The following is a 20,613-nucleotide window of genomic DNA, read 5'->3' as shown; positions in this document are numbered from 1 at the left end:
GGCAAATTCCCATGCTTTACACACCTGTTCGCCATTTTACTGTCAACTCTTGTCACCTCCTTGGGGGACCTCTTACCTCTCAGCACAGACTGAAGCCGCAACCATTAATCAAAATACCTTAATTTGACATGTAAACTTTCTATAAACATAAACTAACAAACCTGTGTGCTGCCAAAAAATTTCTACAATTATATGGTTTTCCCTTGTCCATCATTATCAGCCAACAAATGAACAAGACTCTTCCAGATATACCCACCCACACTAAACTTTACATTACTATAATGGGTCCCGGTCCCTGACAGTCGTATGTCAGGAACCTTTTAACCGACCAATCATTTTCTGACCGTTCAATTAATATCCGACAACCAGAATTATAACAAAATTTTAATAAGTTAAGCGCTTTTAATTCACTGGACGGATAAAATGACCCTATCCCGCGGTTAAAAAGCGTTGGACGAGGTCTTGCCAAGGGCTCGACGTATATTATAATCCTGGCCGCTGGACGGCCAGAACATGATAGGCGCCAGTTAAAAGGTCCCTGACATACGAATGCGAGGACCAGGACCCTACCATAATAAGTAAAAATATAAGGAACTCGATGACATATCACCACTGCATCCCATGATGACTAAAGTTGCAAGTGCATCAAAGATGACATCCAAATTCAGGGCAACAAATTGGACATATTAACAGTCAACATAATCATGGATTTTATAGTGTCCATCCAAGTTTCCTGGTTTGCCCAATCATACATTTTATAACCCATAGTTCACTGTGGCTTCGTGGCTGCGTTTACACTAGTTAGAATAAATCTTAAACAATACGATTCTATGCTGAATTAACTTAAACTCAATAACTAGCATCTGCAGACTGCGATAAACTATCTAAAAACTATAAAATCTTAAAAAGACAAATATTCCTTAACACTTGCCGGTTACGGCCCTTTTAAAATTAAAGCGTACATAATTTTTCCTCTTTTTACTTGGCCCCAACACAATTAAATAACCACTTCTGACTTTCAAATAATAAAGCAGAGTCAAACTCCTTAAAGGTTGTTGTCATTATTAGGGTTTATTCACTATTGTCCTGCGACACCCGGGTCCAAGAATTATTAGAACATATACTTATTTGTAAGGCATATAGGCCTAAATTGTCAACAACAACAACAAAAGTATCTTCATGGCCCCAGAAACATTTTCATTTAGATATGACGGGAACCTTTCGATTAAATTTCAATAAAGATCCTCGACAATTAAACTTCCAGTCTTTTAATATCCAGAAAAGCCAATGGCAACATTTACAGATGTGTGGGACTAACTAAAACTAAAGGAAGCAATCATCATTCATAAAATTTTAAACTACACACTGTGCCTTGCCTTTGTAAGTGTCTTTATCATTCCTTTCGTAATTTTCCAAAACCAAAACACATTCATCATTGCCAACACAGGAGGTATGCTAAGCATGCTGTAGAAGCCCAAGGGATACACTTTCTGAACCTGGAAATATTTACAAAACAACAAGATATAGCCACTGATTCGTAAAAACAAATTAATACTTTGCATTACAGCATGGCAGTACATCTGGCTCACCTGATCAAAATGGTTAAACATGTGGTAGAAAAAGAAGAGGAACCAAAGGATCCTGGCACCCTGAAGACATCAGAAGGGTTAACATGTAAGAAAATTAATGTTTACTTTGTTCAAGCATCCACTTCAATGGAATTGTGCAGAAGTACAAACGAGTTCCATATAAATTAAAAGGGCCTTGATTATGAGATTAATAATTAGGAATTAAATGTTTCTAACAAGTGAAAGTACAAGCATCACAATAAAAGGAGAATTACAAACTCACAAAAAAACTGTGAATTAAATATGACACAGTATTACTCTCTTTAGCAAATGAAACTAAATATGGAAGTAATCCACAACCTCAAAGTACTACAGATTTTTTATAGTTGTTTGTCTGCAAATTTATGTATACAATTATTGTTAATTCAACTTTTTGTGATTGTAGTGAAAAAAGTGGCAAGTTTTTCATTAGCCCCTCCTCTCCCCCAATATTTATGTTTCATGATACTTTTAGACATTTGTCAGGAACGAAAATATACTTTAGGCTTTTAGTGGTTTGCTGTATTTTTTATAGGATAAAGCCATAAAGGTTTTATGTTTCTATTTGTTTTTATATCTGTAGTAGCTAAATCACTATATTTTCAGCTCAATTAATAGATGCAGCCAACCACAGAGAACTTTTTGGAATTCCAAGACACAAAGAAAGATGGGAAAAAAATTTCAAGGTGGTAGACTTTACCAACCACCCCAGGAACAATGCAATACCATTGCATGTATAGAGTTTAGAGTTCTTTTTACCAGCAACATCCAGATACCTGCACATAAATTAAAGAGAAACTAAACTGAGAATTTTAAATATAATATTATTGAATGAGGATATCTTAATTGTTGTCTTTACCATCTCAGGTTCACAAAGGGAGTTGTGGCCTCAGTAAAGAGAACCATTAGTATGTAAAATTGCGCTTGACCACTTACAAGGGATTGAATAATTGAAAACATGGAGAGTCCATGGTGCAAAACCTATTAAAAAATACCAACCGAAATGAACAAAACGTAAATTGATCCACTAGATTGCCAAGGCTGCAAAGGTTTTGGAAAATGAAACCCAGAAAGATAAAGGATTGGAAGATAAAAAACTAAACATATAGTTCATTATCAATCTATTTATCATGATCCTGTATACTTACATACTCCATACCACCTAAAGCTGGAAAATTCCAAAGAATCATCGCCAAGTCTGATAAAAAATAACCAAAGGATATCTGTATCAACATGAGAAAAGAGAAGGTATGAGAACATAATGTCAAGGCTATCGGGTCAATAACTAAAGATAATTGGTAAGGCAATCTTATTAACATTTTACCAAAATTAACATGAGGACACTATAGATGCCATCTACTAGATCTTATTATCTAGAAAATTAAGATTTATGAAAGGGTCCAGGTCCCTGACATACGTATGTCAGGGACCTGTTAACCAACATTCAGCTTCCTGGCCGTCGGATGAATATCCAGCGGCCAGGATTAAAACAAAAGTTTAGTACATCCAGCGCTTTTTAACCGCTAGACGGGGAAAAAGACCCCGTTTAATCACTGGACAGGCCTCGTCCAGCGCTTTTTAAGCGCTGGAGTAGGTTATAATCCTAGCCGCCGGATATTCATCCAACAGCCAGAATACTGGTTGTTGGTGACTAGGACCCTTTATGAAATTGCCACTCTTATCTTTTTATGAACAATTTTATATCCTGTATTCCTGTAGCCACAATCAAGAACCATAAATTCAAAAAAACTACTTAATCAAGTAAAGGTGAAGCAAAGGAAACACGTCAATGCTCTCTACGGGGGTGGCAAAATCTGGCATGACCTGAAACCTAACACAGACTAGACTCAAAAATTATATATAACAAAGGTAATTGTATTCAATCGAAGTTAAATATCATTGTGTTAATTTGCAGGATACATTCAACTATGGAGTATTGTATACAAGCAACCAAAAAAAATATGACATACATTTATTAATAAGTTTGGAATAGATTCGGGCTTCATTCTAAGACATGATCATGAATCCAGTCCAGCACAAAGAGGTACCTCATAATCATATCAACTTCTATACTCGATTTTTCGAATATGCTTTTACAATGATTTATATGACAAGCCGATTAATCTTCCTCAAAAACCTACATATTCAATCTAGTCGCCTTGAGTTTTGGGATTTGTCTTTCTAGTAGACATTATGTAATACTTCTATTTATGTAGAATGAATCTAAATTGGAATTTGATGTTTTAAAAATAAAAATTGCAGTAGTCTTTTTTTATATATTGGCTAGGAAACATGTTAATTTTCCGTTCAATTAGTTAGCTGCATTAGAAATATCTTTAAAAATATAAACTGGAAACTAAAATAATATCTCATAACAACTATTCCTAGCAAATGTTTTTTCTCCCATGCGAAATAACAGTTCTGTAGTTATGCCCAAACAACTATTGTTCCAGCATAACTCATCTCTAGTTGTCCCATCACGCACTTTCACCAATTGTAAATATTATTGGAATAATAGACTCTAGTGTTAGCTAAATATTGTAGTACAACTTCAGGAAAACTATGTACAGATTCACATTGGTCATAAGTATATTGTTGTTTCTCCTTTTTATGGTAATGTGGATCACACATCCAGAAAGTATCTCATATCTGACTTATTTACAATTCTATCATATCTCAATACAGGCTATTTTGGTGAACATCCAGAAAGTATCTCATATCTGACTTATTTACAATTCTATCATATCTCAATACAGGCTATTTTGGTGAACATAGCAAAAGGGGGTATTAAAAAAAGAACATGCTCCAGTCCCTCATTGTTAAATCATATCTTTCACGGTTATGCTAAACACCAAAGTAAGATGACCAACAATGTTTCAATAGTAATTTATGTTTCAATAGCCTACCCCGAGTGTTGTATCGGACAAGGTAGATGTCCTAAAAGTCATTGGAACATCCTCAGAGGTGTCTTTAAAAAGATCTGATACAAGCAGAATATACGAGGAAGCAAGTGCCACAAAGAAGGCGTGGAAAGTAGAGAAACCCCTGGAGAGCAAAGCAAGCAAGCATAATAAGATAAGAATGTAAGAAAAAGGGAAAGAGAAGCTACAACAAAAAGAAAGAAAGAAAGAATGGGCGCCTGTTGTTCCATTCAAGTTTCTGCGCGCTGTTGAGTTTTGCATATCCCTTAAACAGCGAAAGGCTAACCACGCCTGTGGCTTGATAAACCTTGAAAAGAAATTTACGATACAAATAATTAGCAGCATTTACCCAACGAGGAAGAGGACAAGTGATGAGGACTTACAATTTTGCAGCAAACAATGGCAGCGAGGACAGAAAACTCTTTGGTGGGAGTCCCGTAATCAGATGTGGAATTATTAAAGCCAAGTGGGAAATTCATGTCCACCAGAAACACAAACGGATAGCTAGCTAGCTAGGCTTCAACACAAACTCAACTACTGTCTACTCACGGTTTTGGTGCTTGTCGTTTAAGGTTAAGTTGCTACGAATGACAATCAATCCGACATACACTATATATAAAAACCTAATCTGAAACCCCTCGTGACAGATTGGTTACGAGCCCACCTAGAAACTGAATAAAGTAGCAGAAGACATGGTAATCAGCCTGACTTGCGAGAAACAACAAGATAAAGATGCCAGTTGGGTCCTGTTCCAAGCAACCGCTGATCCAATTTTGAGTTTTTAATGTATCCGCGGATATTTTCCGTGGAAGGAAGAACCCTCTGGCCACGGATAAATTAGATCAGAACTATTAAAATATAGATGTAACGGCCTGTACTGTGTTAGATAGCACACGTGGGTAATCTAACCCAGCGCATCAACGGAGCAGGCCACAAAATGCAAAATTTAAGTTAAGAAAGAATAATATATATTAATAAAGTTATTAGACGGTGCTAATATTCTTCTACAGTTTTTTCACACCTATTATAAGATTTTTATTTTTATAATTTTATAATTTAATCTTCAAATATATCTGAATACTAAATTTTTGTTTAAAAAACTAAAATAATTTATAAAATCATATTTTATAAAAACAAATAATACGTGAAACTCCATTTTTACCTAAATTAAACACTACTTCCTTCGTCCTTTTGATATGTATACGTTTAGATTAGACACGGAGATTAAAAAAATGTGTAAAATAATATAAAGTGGGGACAAAGAGAAGGAAAAGTTGGTAAAGTGGTGGGACTCATCACTATTTAATTGATAGATTTGTAAAAGTGGATGAAAGTAGTGGGTGGGTGGGACTTTTATATTATAAAAAGTTACTCTCTCTGTCCTCCTAGGTAGTTTACCTTGGGGGACGAGAGTTTGGCACGCATTTTAATGCTCTTAGAAAATATAGTTGTGCGATTTAACTTTTATTTTTTTCTTTTTAAATAAAATTGTAAAAAATGAGAGAGACGGAGGGAGTACTATTTTGAGAAAGTTTTGAAATGTACAAAATTAGGTGAGATATAAAAAAGGAAAATGTATAAATTTAGAGACACGGAAGCAGGCTGTTAAGTGTTAACAGAGAAAAGAGGGGTTTGTGTGCCTGCGTTGCGTTAGAGCATCTCTAAGGAGCTCTCTAAATGAGCTCTTAATTTCAAATTCAAAGAGTAAGGGAAGAATTAGAGTCCAATAAGCTCTTTGAAACTCTTTAAAATTTTAAGAGCTCATCTCTCCTCTCTTTTAAAGAGCATATCACTCCTCCCTTTTAAAGAGCATGTAAGAGCTCTTAACATTTTTTTCATGAATATAATATTAATTTCCTTTCACCTTTACCAGCAACATTTCTCTCTCATTTATTTGATAAAATATGAATAAAGAGTAAGTATAAAGAGAAGTATGGGAGATGAAATTTTTTCAATGTCTTAACCCACTAAAAACTAAATATTATACTATTATATTTTAAAAAGTGATTTAAAAGAGCGGTAAAATAATGAAGAAAAATGAACGGGATAAGGAATGAGTGTGAGCACCGTCTTACTTTTTGTGCCTCCATGGCTAGGATACATCCCGATTGCAGCAAAGAATTCGAAGATTTCAAGTAATAGTAACAGATTTTCATAGGATTTTATGTACACGTCCTCGTTAACACTGAAATTCGGCTATTTCTATTTATATTCCTTTTGTTTTGAAATATAAGGCGTTTGAATTTTTTGCACGTATTTTTAAGTCTTTTGACCGTATACTAAAAATCATTATTTTTGAAATTTTCCTTTTTTAATAAAAATATATAATTGATATTATTATCCAAAAAAAAAGAAAATTTCAAAAAAAATGATTTTAAGTATGCGGTCAAAAGACTTAAAAATACGTGCAAAAAAGTCAAACGACCTATATTTCAAAACGGAGGGAGTATTGAATATTCTCTCGTCCCCTGACCACTTTGATTTTTGACCAGTCAAATTGACAATAATTTCACTGAAATTTATACATATCATATAATTTGAAATATAACAAAATTATATCATTACTGTTGTAATATGGATGTCTAGAATTTTCTAGAAAATGGTCCTTTGACTTTCTGGTTTCTATAACTTGTGTCCTTTGGCTTTTTGCCTTCCTGTAACTCTCTCGTACATAGCCTATATAAAGGCTCTATTATGTGCATTGTAGATTATCCATCTCTCAATAAAATATATTAGTCTCTCTCAAAGGTGTTTTATTGATAATGTATTTGTAACAATTACAAAATATATTTAATCTAATTTAAATGTTTATTATACAATTTTCATATTTTAAAATTAATGGATAGATAATTTATAATGTTTAGTCAAAAATTGATCAATTTAACTCCTTAAAAACCGCAATGTACATATGAATGTGGCAGTATGTTATACTCCTTGAATTCTTAATTTTTAGTGATGGGTTTATAATATGCTCTAGCACTTTAATGGTACATAGTTTTTCCTGTAATTTTGTAGATTAATCTTGTATGAACATTTCCCTTATCATGTTTAGAGAACTTGTAGGTTTTGCAATTTGTGAAGAGACACTGGGGCATACATACACCCCTTCTTGCTGGAAATTCAGTCTACATGGATCTTTTATTTCTGAAGGTACAAAATAGTGAAGTGTAGATGTGCGCGCACACACACGTGTTAGTTTAAAATATATTTTTGCTGTTTGATTATGAAATTTTTTGTTTGGGCTTTGAGTTTCATCTACTAATTAAAGAAAACAAGAAAGCCCTCTCCACTCAAAGGCACACACTTAGTTCTTTAGAGTCTAGACCTTTAAAGACCTCTACACTCGTCTAATCAATGCATTGATGTAGTGTAAGTGCATGGTAGTTGAATGCTTACATCGCATTAACTTTAAGACATATCTGTCAGAGACTTATAAACAAATTCACTAATAGGCTACTTTCATATTCTTTTGGATTTAAGCTAGCTTGCAGACTATGTTGATAACTGAATGTGATATTTTCATAATTCAAGCATTATTGGTCTCTTAATATATAATTCACCTTTATAATTGTTATTGTCGGGTTCCCAAGGAAATTTCTGCTATTTGCGGTCAATATTATCCGATGAATATCTTCTGTCATGGGTATCTACTGAGGAAAAAGAAAAACATTAATCATCTTTTGAGAAAAATGAGAAACATATTACCCTCTAAATTAATTGCATATATATATATATGTACATCCAATCTGTGTTTCTTTTAAAAACTGAATTACAACCCTTTTTCCTTCATCTATCTCGCCGTGATTCATTCACAGCAATCATCTGATGATTTTCTATATGCATATGTGTATGCCTAGATTGGCCAGTCTTGTCCCTCGTGTACTTGTGGACGTGAGCAGTGTTAAGGCGTTATGCATCCTCTGGTATCCGAGAGGTGATAGTTTTATTTAAGATCATATTTGACCTAGCTATGTGATAAAATGCTGCTGCTGTGTTTCTGATTCAAATTTCAATGTAATTGTGGTTTCCTTAGATGTGAATGTTTTATATTGTCGTACTTCTTCTTAGATAACCAAAAAGCACCTCAGAAGATAAACAAGCACAGGGCCATGGATGACATTAAGGAGAGCATAGCGCAGAACTTAAATTTTACCAGGACAACATATTCAAACACCGGACAAAGAAATGACAGCAAAAGGCAGACTGGGAATTATGCAGGGATAGGGAGCACTTGCTTTATGTTTTACTCAGAAACCTAATCTTTGGGCTACTACTGGATGTCAGGTCAAGAGTAAAATCGTCTGAAATTCATTCAGATTGAATTTGATACATTTTCTGGAAAAGAATTTTCTTGCCAAGCATTTTTTGTGGATAAATATTAGCACTTGTAGTCGCAGTACTACAATCTTCTGCTGAAGTTATGAAAGGGAATGCAGGGGAATAATTATTGTTGGTCATATCTGCTGCTTTTCCCATGAACATTGGATTAGCATTTCCGCACAGGAAAATAATCTGTTAGGGAGAAATTCACATATACATGACCACATCTTTTGGATGGAGATAAACACAACTTAAAGCTGTATTTCTCCTCCTCAAAATGTAACTTAATTCTTTTCATTTTGGAGAAAACGTAACACAATATTATGTTCTTGATTTAAAAAAACATAACTTAGAAGTTGTGTTTTGAATTGATAGCAAGGGCTTTATTTTTAAACAGTGACATTTAAAGTATTATGTATTAATATAATTAGATTATGTACGGATGATTTATATAATTTTATCTTTTGTATTTTAAATTCAATTTAAATACAAACCGATTGTGCTGATCAAATTCTTTAATATTTTGGGTTAACTGATACTCCCTCCGTCCCCTCAATTGTTTACATTGAGGGATGGGGACTCGGCACTCATTCTAATACTCTTAAAAAATTATATTTTGTTAAATTATTTTGAATTTTTTTCTTCTAAATAAATATTTATTATCTAAAATTTATATAATTTTTTTTAAAAAGAATGATGAAACTATATTTTATATGCATCTTAAAATATGTGTTGAACAATAAAAAAAAATCGTAAAAGAAATGAATTAAAGGCAAGGAGAGTAATAAAAAGATTTATCACTCGCTATTATCAGTGATCAAACCCTAAATTCACTTCTGAAGAGTAAAAACTACCTCTTGTTTGGATAGACTTGGAGATGACAGGTACCTATATGTTTCTTTTTATTTTGAATTTTTATAGTCTGGACTATTGTTCAAGTTCTTCTGATAGGGAAATTTTGGATCGACTGCCAAACAATACTTTTGATTGTATACATATGGATCACTATGCTGTTATTCCTTAGGGTGTTCATTTCTTTGCAGACAGGCTTTGGTATCACTTAAATGTTACATTTAGCTAATGTTTGCAAGTCATTGAGAAGACTTAGAATTTTTATACTTAGGTTTTAGAAAGAGTAGTTGATTCCTTGATCATATCTGTATTAATAAGCAACTATGTAGCTGCTCACTCCACTACAGCGATCTTCTTTGATTCCTTTCTCAAGTTTTGTTTTATCTGGCCTTGTTGCCTTGCTGCTCTTCATTTGTTTGTTCAGTTATAATTACTACATTTCCCATAAAAGCAGTGACCACATAAAGTCCGAATTCTATTTTTAAAGGATAAGTGAACCTTTTAGCTTTTCTCGTCCTTTACCTAAGTCGGCGACATTTTGTTAGGCTAGTGGAAATTCAATATCGTATTTTGTTTCTGCTCAATCTGAAAGATCTCCCTTTTGGTTCCATCTTTATCCTCCATATGTTATTTGTTATTAGCTAAGGCCTAAGAGTAATAGTTTTATGCTCATTCTTCAAATCCTACCCGCAAAGTTTGTAAGAGCATCTTCCTTTAATATTTATCCATGACATGTGTATATCCTACTTAATGAGAGGAGTTGGACAAGGTTAATTTAGCTGGCTTTTGTGATCTGAGACGTGGTCAATATAATTTTTCCAATGTGTCACTGATGTAGGTCTGGGTGTAGAAGTGAGTAGAATACAGGAGATCGCATGTATAATTACGGATGGAAACTTGACCAAATCAATTGAGGTAATTAGATTCTACTACATATATATGATTATTCACTCCTAACTAGGTTTTATACTATCCCAATACTAGCATCTTCTTTATTTTCTTTAGCTCTGCGATATTCTACAATATCTCCATTCATGTAAATTAAAGTGTCTAATCCTAGTTACTACTATTTTCTACATATTCTAAGCTTTATATGAATTGGATCTAGAGCTCTTTGGGTTACATAACAAACCAGCTGAAAGTTGAAGTAGGTACCTATATTAGTAGCTCTTTCTTTCCAGTTCAACTCATTCAACTTCCTAGTAGCTCTTTAAACATAGCTTTAACTGTTCCTTACTTTCTTCTTATATGTAACATCACTTGAACAATTCGTAGGAATCTTCTACAGTTTATTTTATATGTATATTACCCGAAAGGGGCAATAATATTATTGACACAGGGAAGGAAGAAGAGGGTTTGATAGATATAGTTGTGAACAAATTAATGCGTGCGACCTAGATCGGCTATTCTACCACTGAAACACTTAAGCCAGTAGTATGGTTTGAAAACTTCAGTTTTCAGATTCCTTGCTCTAATAGGTGTTATCTTCCGCATATAATTTTTTTAAATTGACTTTATCAGATGCAATGTTCCCTTGTTCTCAATATATTATTCGTTTTTTTTTTTTTCTAGTTTCATTTAGTTCATTGGTTTATGTCCTTTTAGGGTCTAATATAGTGATCCATCAAACTAAGGTATGTCTAGACAAATGGGAGACTGGTGTCAGAGTCACCATGGAGAAAGCGGTAAGAAGACAGTTTTGTTGGCGCCCCTTCTGTTCCTAGTATATAGTGTTATTTGTTATATAATGTGCTTACAGACGTTGTTATACATGCAAACAAATGTTATAGAGTTTTATTAAATTCAATCCTATAACCCTCAAGTGGATGCATCTCTAATAACAGCTTTTCAGTGTCCTACTCCCATATTGTATGTAGGTTTGACAAAGAGTGTAACACCCCAGTCCCACATCGAGAAGTGTGGAGAAGAGAGTACTCCAAAGCAAGCTTGGCGAAGAGGAAGCTGAAGCACAGGTGATACATTTTTTAGGATTTGTGAAGAGGAAGCTATAGTTCTGCATGTACACACATGTTTGATGCAGTATATATTTTCAGATATGTGTGCATCAGTTATTTATTCCTCAAACAGTATGGAAATATAGTTTTGTAGGCAAGAACAAAAGTATGTGGAAAAAATGTGACGTATCATCATAAAAGCGAAATACTACTTCTGGGTTCCACAAGGCGTTGACAATGTACATATGAATGTGGCAGTATGTTATACTCCTTGAATTCTTAATTTTTAGTGATGGGGTTATAATATGCTCTAGCACTTTAATGGTACATAGTTTTTCCTGTAATTTTGTAGATTAATCTTGTATGAACATTTCCCTTATCATGTTTAGAGAACTTGTAGGTTTTGCAATTTGTGAAGAGACACTGGGGCATACATACACCCCTTCTTGCTGGAAATTCAGTCTACATGGATCTTTTATTTCTGAAGGTACAAAATAGTGAAGTGTAGATGCGCGCGCACACACACACGTGTTAGTTTAAAATATATTTTTGCTGGTTGATTATGAAATTTTTTGTTTGGGCTTTGAGTTTCATCTACTAATTAAAGAAAACAAGAAAGCCCTCTCCACTCAAAGGCACACACTTAGTTCTTTAGAGTCTAGACCTTTAAAGACCTCTACACTCGTCTAATCAATGCATTGATGTAGTGTAAGTGCATGGTAGTTGAATGCTTACATCGCATTAACTTTAAGACATATCTGTCAGAGACTTATAAACAAATTCACTAATAGGCTACTTTCATATTCTTTTGGATTTAAGCTAGCTTGCAGACTATGTTGATAACTGAATGTGATATTTTCATAATTCAAGCATTATTGGTCTCTTAATAATTCACCTTTATAATTGTTATTGTCGGGTTCCCAAGGAAATTTCTGCTATTTGCGGTCAATATTATCCGATGAATATCTTCTGTCATGGGTATCTACTGAGGAAAAAGAAAAACATTAATCATCTTTTGAGAAAAATGAGAAACATATTACCCTCTAAATTAATTGCATATATATATATGTACATCCAATCTGTGTTTCTTTTAAAAACTGAATTACAACCCTTTTTCCTTCATCTATCTCGCCGTGATTCATTCACAGCAATCATCTGATGATTTTCTATATGCATATGTGTATGCCTAGATTGGCCAGTCTTGTCCCTCGTGTACTTGTGGACGTGAGCAGTGTTAAGGCGTTATGCATCCTCTGGTATCCGAGAGGTGATAGTTTTATTTAAGATCATATTTGACCTAGCTATGTGATAAAATGCTGCTGCTGTGTTTCTGATTCAAATTTCAATGTAATTGTGGTTTCCTTAGATGTGAATGTTTTATATTGTCGTACTTCTTCATAGATAACCAAAAAGCACCTCAGAAGATAAACAAGCACAGGGCCATGGATGACACTAAGGAGAGCATAGCAGAACTTAAATTTTACCAGGACAACATATTCAAACACCGGACAAAGAAATGACAGCAAAAGGCAGACTGGGAATTATGCAGGGATAGGGAGCACTTGCTTTATGTTTTACTCAGAAACCTAATCTTTGGGCTACTACTGGATGTCAGGTCAAGAGTAAAATCGTCTGAAATTCATTCAGATTGAATTTGATACATTTTCTGGAAAAGAATTTTCTTGCCAAGCATTTTTTGTGGATAAGTATTAGCACTTGTAGTCGCAGTACTACAATCTTCTGCTGAAGTTATGAAAGGGAATGCAGGGGAATAATTATTGTTGGTCATATCTGCTGCTTTTCCCATGAACATTGGATTAGCATTTCCGCACAGGAAAATAATCTGTTAGGGAGAAATTCACATATACATGACCACATCTTTTGGATGGAGATAATCTGGACACAACTAATTTGAAAAGATGTACTCCTTATGTCCTGATCGTACGAGTTTTTCATGCTTTTCAATATATCTGGAAGAGATACTTTTAAATATTATTTTTCAAATTCGTTTTGTTTTGTCTAGAATTATGGGTCCTATACTTCTATGTAAAATAAAAAGAAATTGAAAATATTATTTATAAGTACCTCTATGCATGCCAAACGAAGTGGCTCATTATTTTTGAACAAGGAGTAGTATTAATTGTTTATGCTGGTCAGATAAGTCAAAAGAAGTTCAAAATCAGAGATTTTTTTTTATTTTATTATTAAAATTTGATTTTAAAAAAATGTATAGAATCAGATAATTATTATTATATTATTTATAAAAATTAGAAGTTGTTTTTCACTTGTCAATAATTGTATTGGTCATGATTTATTATTGGATGATTATTGTTTTATTTATTCAAGAAAAAGATATGACGGATCATGCATTACTCGAATAAAGTATATTCTTCGACTAGGTGGGTAATGAAATAAATAAAAGTACTTGGTTCGATAATTTATTCGACAAATGTATGCATGTAATGAACACATAACTAGAAAAAGAGATGAAGCGTTACGTGAAGACATTAGACACTTGATGTTAATGTATACTCTGTATAAGAGATCTATATATGGATCGTGGGATAGCGAGCTTGGTTGCATTTATATCCCAACCCAATCAATCTATTAAAGTAGGAAAAGGAAGAAAAAGGATGAAGAATTGATTTATCAAGAGTATGTCCGAAGGGGAGGATGCAGGCACGTTGGAATACACACCAACATGGGTTGTTGCCGCCGTTTGTACTGTCATCGTCACCATCTCTCTTGCCGTCGAGAGACTCATCCATTACACAGGAAAGGTTCTCTCTCTCTCTCTCTCTCTCTCTCCCTCCCTCCCTCCCTCTCCCTCTGTCTCTCTCTCTCTCCCTCCCTCTCTCTCTCTCTACCTCTCTCTCTCCCCCTCTCTCTCTCAGTCTCTCTCATCAGTTAATTCTCCATTTTGACAACATACAGTATCTCAAGAAGAAAAGACAGAGGCCTCTGTATGAAGCACTGGAGAAAGTTAAAGAAGGTATAATTTTGTTCATTTCTTTCTGTGATTGGATATCAATACATCATCGTTCTACTCATATAATGCATGCATGTGTGTGGAAATGCAGAATTGATGCTTTTGGGATTCATCTCACTACTTCTTACTGTATTCCAAAGCACTATTGTTAAAATATGCGTGCCTCAAGATATTACAGAACACCTCCTTCCCTGCCCATTATCTGGTAAACCTAGTGACCACAATTCAACTCCAGATGAATCAGCGGATGAAGGTTTCTGTGCTGCCAAGGTAACTGCCTTCATTTGCTTACACTTTACTTCTCTTCATCTCACTAATATGCTAAACTCAATATTTTTCTTTTTTCATTATAAACACTTTTGGTATATGAGTATCACAAGTTGGAACTATTTTTCTGATGACTCCGCTTTTTTCCCTCTATTCGTCATGTCTGCAGGGTAAAGTTCCGCTGTTGCCCCTTGAAGCTCTTCATCATTTGCATATCTTTATTTTTGTCCTGGCCATCGTTCATGTCACATTTTCTGTTCTCACCATTTTATTTGGAGGTGTAAAGGTAGTTCTCGGTCTCTCATGTATGTAACTTGTTTTTGTTTTTGGATAAACAAACTCTTTCTTATGGATTTAAGTTCCTCTAATTATATTCTCGTTATCATAATAAAGATACGTCAGTGGAAGGCGTGGGAGGATTCCATTCAACAAGAGAATTTTGACACAGAAGAAGGTATACAACTGACGCTAATGGTCCTTTTGTCCTCAAATTTCTCCACAGACCTAAATCATTTTATTTAACTGCATTTGCTACCCTATCAAAACTTGATCGCTAACGAATTATTCAACTTTATGAAATTCCATCTTTTGTTGCAACATCCAAACGTACATAATTTTTTCGCAGTTCTACGGCCAAAGTTTACTCATGTTCAAGAACATGATTTTATCAGGGGGCGCTTCTTGGGTTTTGGTAAATGCTCAGTCTGTAAGGGTTGGTTGGTAAGCATTCTCTTTGTTCAGTGTACATGCGTCCAATATTATTTTGACAACAAAAAATCAAATTCCAACTTTGCAATAATTGATTTTGATAGATTTGGAGGTAATTTAGAAAGCAATATTTCAGGTTTCGCACTGTCCGTTGGAATATAAATATATCAGTAGTTCTCGTGTCATTAGGAAGATGTTGTCCTGATCACTAATGGCTGATGGTAAACTATGTTGACAGAGGATCATCCTATTAAATCCCATACAAAGTTGCATCTGTGTTCGCGTGATAGACGTATATGTATTCGGCAGAGCGTAATAGATGTCCATTAATAGTAGCTATTGTTCATGGTGTATTTTGTGAGGCATCTTCAAGTTAAAAGGCGACTTCTTTTGCGATATAATAATGCAAAGGTTCAAACTTACAAGCCTAGGGGGCTGCGGCGCATCTAGTAAATTTAAATGTCATAATACATATTACATAGTAATCATTAACAATGATACTTAGAGCCTTGAGGGTTTCTTAGTACATTTTAGAAGATTTGGTTTATATTGCAATAATAAGGTTTCTTAGATTTACTTGCCAAAGTACATAATGGATTTTTTGCAGGTCGTATTTCAGGGCCAAATAAATCATACTTTTTTTTGGGTCTCTGAAAGGCATAGGAACCAACTTAATTTCTCCCCCACTTTTACCACTTACAACTTACAATGTCCTAACTCCTAAGAGTGCAAAAGAAGTCTTTTAGCAGGACACAGAAGTACGAATGAATAGTTTTAATTTCACCACCAGAGCAGACATCTCAGTCAAACCGTCAGGGATATATTAACCAAACCGCATAAGTAGATGAATTCATTACTATTATTTCCTAAATTGAACCTATTGGTTACTGAGAGTGAACTAGTACAACTGTGAATCATGATATTCCTTTAGAAGTTTGTCCGACTTTGTTGCTTACTGAAAGACAACTTAAATCACATTGGAATTTCAGTCATCTATATCTCTGATGGTTTTAAAGCATTTTAGTTATTGTCATACTACCTTTACGTCTTTGCTGTTATAAACTACTGTTAACGTGAAGGTTCATGAGTGCCAGGGCCATCACTGAATGCATTCCCTGTTGAATGTTGCAGCATTCCTTTTTCAAGCAATTTTATGGATCTATTACCAAATCAGATTATGTATCACTTCGACTTGGTTTCATCACTGTAAGTATGCGGGTCCTCTTATTTTGTAATAAGAGGTCGAGGGTTCAAGTCACGTTGTAGGCATGTGCGTGCGAGTATTCCAATTTCTGTAATCGTTATTCACCACAATTAATAAAAGGAGTGAGAGGGTTTATCTTGCCTTTTGATTTTTATAAAAGAAGCAATACAGTGATACTTCTATAGCGTTATTAGTACCATTATCTTTCTTCAACATCAAGCTTTAGCTAAAATATGGTGTCATTCAAAGATGTTCCTCAAATTATGTTATGCCTTGTGTCTAAGATGTAATTTTACATTAAGTATTTTGGCAGAGGAGCGTTTATGTTTTTCCTTCTGCCAGGTGGGGGTAGGCCGGTAGGTACACTATGGGTCCCCTTTATTCTTATCTCCATTCTCATACCTTTTAGAGCTTATACTTCATTTCTTTGTTTGCACATTCATGTTACAGACACATTGCAGGGGAAACCCGAAATTCAATTTTCACAAATACATGATACGGGCATTGGAAGACGATTTTAAGAAAGTTGTAGGCATAAGGTAAGTATATTTAACTGAATTGATACTTTATAAAAACTTCTTACACGTTACTTCTACTCGCTCTACGGTTAACATATCACTTTGTCTATTACAGTTGGTACTTGTGGGTTTTTGTGGTATTATTCTTATTGCTCAATGTTCATGGTATGCACTCACCTCTTTATTCGTAAAAAGAATGTGGTTATTTTTTTAGGTTTCTATTCCCTCCCCTCAATAAATTATTGCAACTGGATTTTGTGTTTCTACACAAGGATCACAACAGAAAAATATCTTGTTGACAGGTTGGCACACCTATTTTTGGATAGCCTTCATCCCGTTTTCTGTAAGTGGTTCTAGCAAAAAGCTTATGCGCATTTATTTAAATCAGGATACCAGCTTATTTCAAATTCCGTAAAGTGCTTGATTGGTTCTATACTTTTCCGACTATAGTGTTGGGACTGTGTTTTGTGTTAAAAAAAGATAAAATTTGAAACTGTAATAAATGGTCTGTATCACCATGTTCAGCGAAAACCCTTAACAAAAGCATATGGGCAACAGTATCTGGTGAATATCCATGAATACGATTTGATATCATGATTTAGCTAAAAAAAGATGAAATCACATCACGAAATAGGTATTTTTGTTATTATGTAGTAGTGGTACAAGCTGATGAACTGAATGTAGCCGACTTGTTTCATTCTGCAAGCTGTGCGTGGGAACTTGTAAGCTGACTTTGGTTGTATTTTTTTGATGTTTATGACTCAATCAGCTACTACTAGCTCTTGGCACTAAGCTAGAGCACATAATATCTGAGTTGGCTCATGAGGTTGCTGAGAAACATATAGCTATTGAGGGGGAGTTGGCAGTGCATCCATCAGATGATCACTTTTGGTTCCATAGGCCCAAGATTGTTCTTTTCTTGATACATTTTATACTCTTCCAGAATGCTTTTGAGATAGCATTTATCTTCTGGATCTGGGTAAACTGATTTTGTCTAGACGCACTTCATGAAACTGTTCTTTCTTTGTAATGCTAATTATATGCAGATCACCCCCATGTAGGTTCAATATGGCTTAAACTCCTGTATTATGGGACAGGTCAGATATATGGTTCCAAGACTTGTTATAGGGTACGTCATATAATACTGGATATCAAACGCACTAGCAGAGTTGGTAATGTAAGGATACTGGTCCAGTGGTGCAGCGTGATATGTAATGTAATGATATGCATTTGTTTGATTGTCCTTCCTTTAATCTTTTCTTACAAAATTTCAATCTCTCTTGTTTTAGGGTATTTATTCAAGTACTCTGCAGTTACAGTACTCTTCCGCTATATGCTGTCGTCACACAGGTGAGTTTTATAGTTGTTGTATATCCTTGTGACAGACCGTAGAAAATGGGTGATAAATATGTACCTTTTCTGTTTTCTATTCCGGGTGATGCAATGAAAATGAAGATGGGAACACATTTCAAAAAGTCAATATTTGATGAGCATATACAAGTAGGACTTGTTGACTGGGCTCAGAAGGCAAAGAAGAGGAATAAAATGTTGAAAACGGCAGAGATTGTTGTCCAAGAGAATGCAACTAGTACAGGTCCTCAACTTGTTGAAAAAGAATGTAGTCAGGAGGAAAATCAGCGCTCGAATGAAATTGAACCTTCCAATGAAATCGAACCCTCCAATGAGATGGAATCCTCCAACACTGCTGATGCCTCAGATAATGTTTAGTTCACATGCATGATAGGGATTCTGTCAAGAGGCGAGTATGAGTGAGTGTTTAGCAGCTGGTATTGGAGCATAAAACGACAAAGTGCAAAGGCAGTGTACAGTATCAATGCCACTGCAGTAACTTTGTAGAGAACTACTATTGATAAGTTTATAGATAGGGTCTTTTGTAGTGATAAAAAAAGAGAAGAATTAGCATAATTGACTGTTAGCTGTAGTGGAAAGGATGAATTTGTGAAAAGAATGAATCTTGTTATACAAGAGAATTCACGCCCAAGAGCTCTCTTTTGTCCCTGGGTTAGCATTAAAAAAGCCGAATGCCGTGTTTTGGCATGATTGTGCTGCCTTTGTGTGAGCTCACCCGAGACTAGTCATCGCCTTTTCCAGGACTTGAAGCACATTTGCAGCAGCATCTACAATCATGCATCGAGCAATATTAGAACCCGTGTAAACTTCTTGTTCAGTGCTGCTGCACTTCATTCTGTTCGGAAAGAGCGGTTTAACTGCAATAGTTTCTCCTCACCTCTGCAGCCTGGGCAAGTGCTGAGGATGCTAATTGGTCAAGGAAAGTCAGAGCTCGAGTTTTTTCCTCCAACGGGGAATTTAAGAAACTATAAGTAAGAGTATCTCCAATGATGGATGCTAACTAAAATTGATTAAAATGAGTCATCAAAAATATTATTATTTTATTTTTTCTCTTTTTCGACAATTTTTTACATCTGGCACCCAAAGTTGCCACATTTTTTTTCTATTTTAGAAGGGTGTCAAAAGTTGTCAATTGCTTGGCACTCCTTCCACTTTAATGGAGAGCCAACAAGAGTGTCATGCACACGTAGCTGGGCCTGGGTAGATAAGTTAAGGGCTTATTTTTTTAAAAAAAAAATGCATATTTTTATAATTTTCTTAAGTCCTTATTTTAAAAAAAAGTTTAGTCAAATGACCATCTTGTTTTAGAGGATTTATTAATGAAGAAAGAAGAAAATGATATAAATTTCGTGTTTTCCCCTTCATATTCCGGGTACTCTTTTCCTCTCTTTTTATAAATTTCGAGTTTTTTTTTATTTGAAAGAGAAAACAAAATTTGATAAGATTTGAGTTTTTCGGATCTTTTCTTTGGAAAAAATTAGATACTAGGATTGTGCCCGCTGCCGCGGACTGTTAAATATGAACTCTTTTTTTTTAATAATTGTCAATTTATTCTTCTGCTTTTGTTATCAGACATTTATGCAAATTAAACACATAGTATTGGAAATTAATGAAATAAATGAGAGGCTGCTCTAAGAATATCACACACAAATTCAATTGATAATTTCATAATAACTGCTAAATTTTTTAGTGCGTTGGGTAAAAGACAAAAGCATACATACGATTAAATTATATAGATAAATTTTATTTAATAAATTGGAGATTAAATAAAAAAAATTCTTTGTTGTGAGACTCCATTGTTGACAACTATTGTAATTAAATTAAATTTTATATCATAAAAGAAAAACTGATATAATCTAAATATCTGTATTTAGAATATCCTCACTTAAATGATTTCATGA

General features: G+C 34.4%; 2 protein-coding genes and 1 long non-coding RNA gene across 9 annotated transcripts; 2 read left to right on the top strand and 1 right to left on the bottom strand.

The window, feature by feature from the left end:
* Positions 1 to 1,194: 1,194 nt before the first annotated feature.
* LOC108210809 (uncharacterized) lies at positions 1,195 to 5,404 on the bottom strand. 2 transcript variants are annotated; one of them, XM_017382228.2, is made up of 8 exons: positions 4,912 to 5,404; positions 4,747 to 4,835; positions 4,514 to 4,652; positions 2,756 to 2,830; positions 2,467 to 2,588; positions 2,308 to 2,383; positions 1,590 to 1,649; positions 1,195 to 1,496 (listed from the first exon to the last, which is right to left on the bottom strand). In XM_017382228.2, the coding sequence occupies exons 1-8, from the start codon at positions 5,005 to 5,007 to the stop codon at positions 1,359 to 1,361; spliced, it is 795 nt and encodes a 264-aa protein (XP_017237717.1). In that variant the 5' UTR covers positions 5,008 to 5,404; the 3' UTR covers positions 1,195 to 1,358. The 2 variants fall into 2 exon arrangements, with proteins under 2 accessions (XP_017237717.1, XP_063946401.1); XM_064090331.1 differs by having other exon boundaries at positions 1,359 to 1,496; positions 2,334 to 2,383; positions 4,912 to 5,144.
* A 2,096-nt stretch (positions 5,405 to 7,500) lies between these two features.
* On the top strand, positions 7,501 to 8,985 carry LOC108213908 (uncharacterized). The gene is made up of 3 exons (XR_001805406.2): positions 7,501 to 7,678; positions 8,386 to 8,462; positions 8,597 to 8,985. It is a non-coding gene; the product is annotated as an uncharacterized LOC108213908 (long non-coding RNA).
* Positions 8,986 to 9,684: 699 nt separating this feature from the next.
* Positions 9,685 to 19,731, top strand: LOC108213142 (MLO-like protein 1). 6 transcript variants are annotated; one of them, XM_064090329.1, is made up of 19 exons: positions 9,689 to 10,615; positions 11,306 to 11,385; positions 11,578 to 11,673; positions 12,056 to 12,142; positions 12,846 to 12,922; positions 13,057 to 14,435; positions 14,590 to 14,647; positions 14,736 to 14,914; positions 15,081 to 15,197; positions 15,305 to 15,365; positions 15,537 to 15,631; positions 16,751 to 16,825; positions 17,274 to 17,362; positions 17,457 to 17,506; positions 17,644 to 17,684; positions 18,111 to 18,320; positions 18,403 to 18,470; positions 18,631 to 18,691; positions 18,797 to 19,731. In XM_064090329.1, the coding sequence occupies exons 6-19, from the start codon at positions 14,313 to 14,315 to the stop codon at positions 19,067 to 19,069; spliced, it is 1,500 nt and encodes a 499-aa protein (XP_063946399.1). In that variant the 5' UTR covers positions 9,689 to 10,615; positions 11,306 to 11,385; positions 11,578 to 11,673; positions 12,056 to 12,142; positions 12,846 to 12,922; positions 13,057 to 14,312; the 3' UTR covers positions 19,070 to 19,731. The 6 variants fall into 6 exon arrangements, 5 of the variants coding, with proteins under 5 accessions (XP_063946399.1, XP_063946398.1, XP_063946397.1 ...); XM_064090328.1 differs by having other exon boundaries at positions 11,553 to 11,673; XM_064090327.1 differs by having other exon boundaries at positions 9,689 to 11,385.
* The last annotated feature ends 882 nt before the right edge of the window (positions 19,732 to 20,613 follow it).

The sequence above is a fragment of the Daucus carota genome, chromosome 3, assembly GCF_001625215.2.
Source record: "Daucus carota subsp. sativus chromosome 3, DH1 v3.0, whole genome shotgun sequence".
NCBI classification, from domain to species: Eukaryota; Viridiplantae; Streptophyta; class Magnoliopsida; order Apiales; family Apiaceae; genus Daucus; species Daucus carota.
Note: the sequence above shows the minus strand (reverse complement) of the source record. Positions and strands in the feature narration are given on the sequence as shown.